This window comes from Sphaeroforma arctica (assembly GCF_001186125.1).
Source record: "Sphaeroforma arctica JP610 unplaced genomic scaffold supercont1.6324, whole genome shotgun sequence".
Classification (NCBI taxonomy): Eukaryota; class Ichthyosporea; order Ichthyophonida; genus Sphaeroforma; species Sphaeroforma arctica.
In genome coordinates, this window is record NW_014034234.1 from 1 (window position 1) to 1,450 (window position 1,450).

At 38.6% G+C, this 1,450-nt stretch overlaps 1 protein-coding gene across 1 annotated transcript; it reads right to left on the reverse strand.

The window, feature by feature from the left end:
* Positions 1–10: 10 nt before the first annotated feature.
* On the reverse strand, positions 11–1,112 carry SARC_15559 (hypothetical protein; the record flags this gene model as incomplete). The annotated part of the gene is made up of 2 exons (XM_014290320.1): positions 11–115; positions 927–1,112. Coding segments are annotated over 2 exons (291 nt in total), but the record flags the coding sequence as incomplete, so codon positions are not given.
* Positions 1,113–1,450: the final 338 nt, after the last annotated feature.

Below are 1,450 nucleotides of genomic sequence, written 5' to 3' on the forward strand. Positions count from 1 at the left end.
TAGATACACACCTCTGTCATTTGTGTCGTGTTTAAAAGAGGGTGATCGGAAGGCTTGTGCACTGTTACTGCTCTTATGGCTAATCCACGACTCGGTGGAGACTATTGTCGAGTCCCTAAAAAAAGTTTTTAAAGTTAGTATTGACAGTAAAGCAGCACAATGAATAGGTTGGATATTGAGATTTTGTTCATGGTAGGTAGTTATAGTGGGTAGGCACAAAGTCATTGCATATGACGGTAACACGAGTGTGTATACTTTGACTGGGCTTTCTCGCCGACACATGTGACTTTTGACGAGACATGATCCATCGCACACACCTGAGCACACACGCAGGAATAATAAAAGCCGGATATGCATAAGCCCTAAAACCCTAAGCCCAGTGCGGAACATTCACCGGGACACACACACATCTACACGCACACGTGGTTCAATTGCAGTGCAATGGCACACCACTCTCATCAGAGGAGGTCAAACGACACTCTGGCGGTTGCCGCGATCGCTTATGCGAGAACGCATCCATCCGTAGTTCATAGGTATAGGTGTCATACGCATGAACACACATATATACACAGATGTACCCATATTCAAACGGACACAGAGTCTGACAGACACATACACATACACATACACAGATACAGACGCATATATATATATATAATAATATATATATATATATATATATATGTATATAATATATATTATATATATATATATATATTCACACATATATATAGTATATATATGTACACACACACACACACACACACACATATATATATATCCTTATAAATATATCACATATATATATTCAAACACACAAACACACAAACACACACACACACACGCACACATATACACACACACTTTCACACACTTACACACACACACATATACATATATATACATTGTAGGCATGGTTTTAATACCTTTGGACTGAGCGCATGGCACTGAGGCTGGAGAGAGTCAGTAGCGACTGTGGCGGTTGCAGCAGTTGCGCATATGTTGTCGCATCCATCTGCGGCAGTTTGGAGTGCACTGTGGGACAGCGCATTGGTCCCGTAATGTCACCTATACGCAAATTCGGCGGTTTTCCTGTATTCGTATGTTTATATTTATATATAAATGTAATGGAAATATATATATATGTATATATGTAAATATAACTATATATATATATATACAATAAAATACATATACATATACACACACACACACACACACACACACACACACACACACACACACCCACGCACACATACACACACACACATATATATATATATAATATATATATATATATATATTCGGAAATACAAATACGTAAAACACATGCACATATATACATACTTACACATACACACACACACCCAGACACATAGATGGACCACCCACCCACACATACCCAGGCAAGCTTGATGAACCACTTGAGAGTCTTTTGGCGGTCTTTACA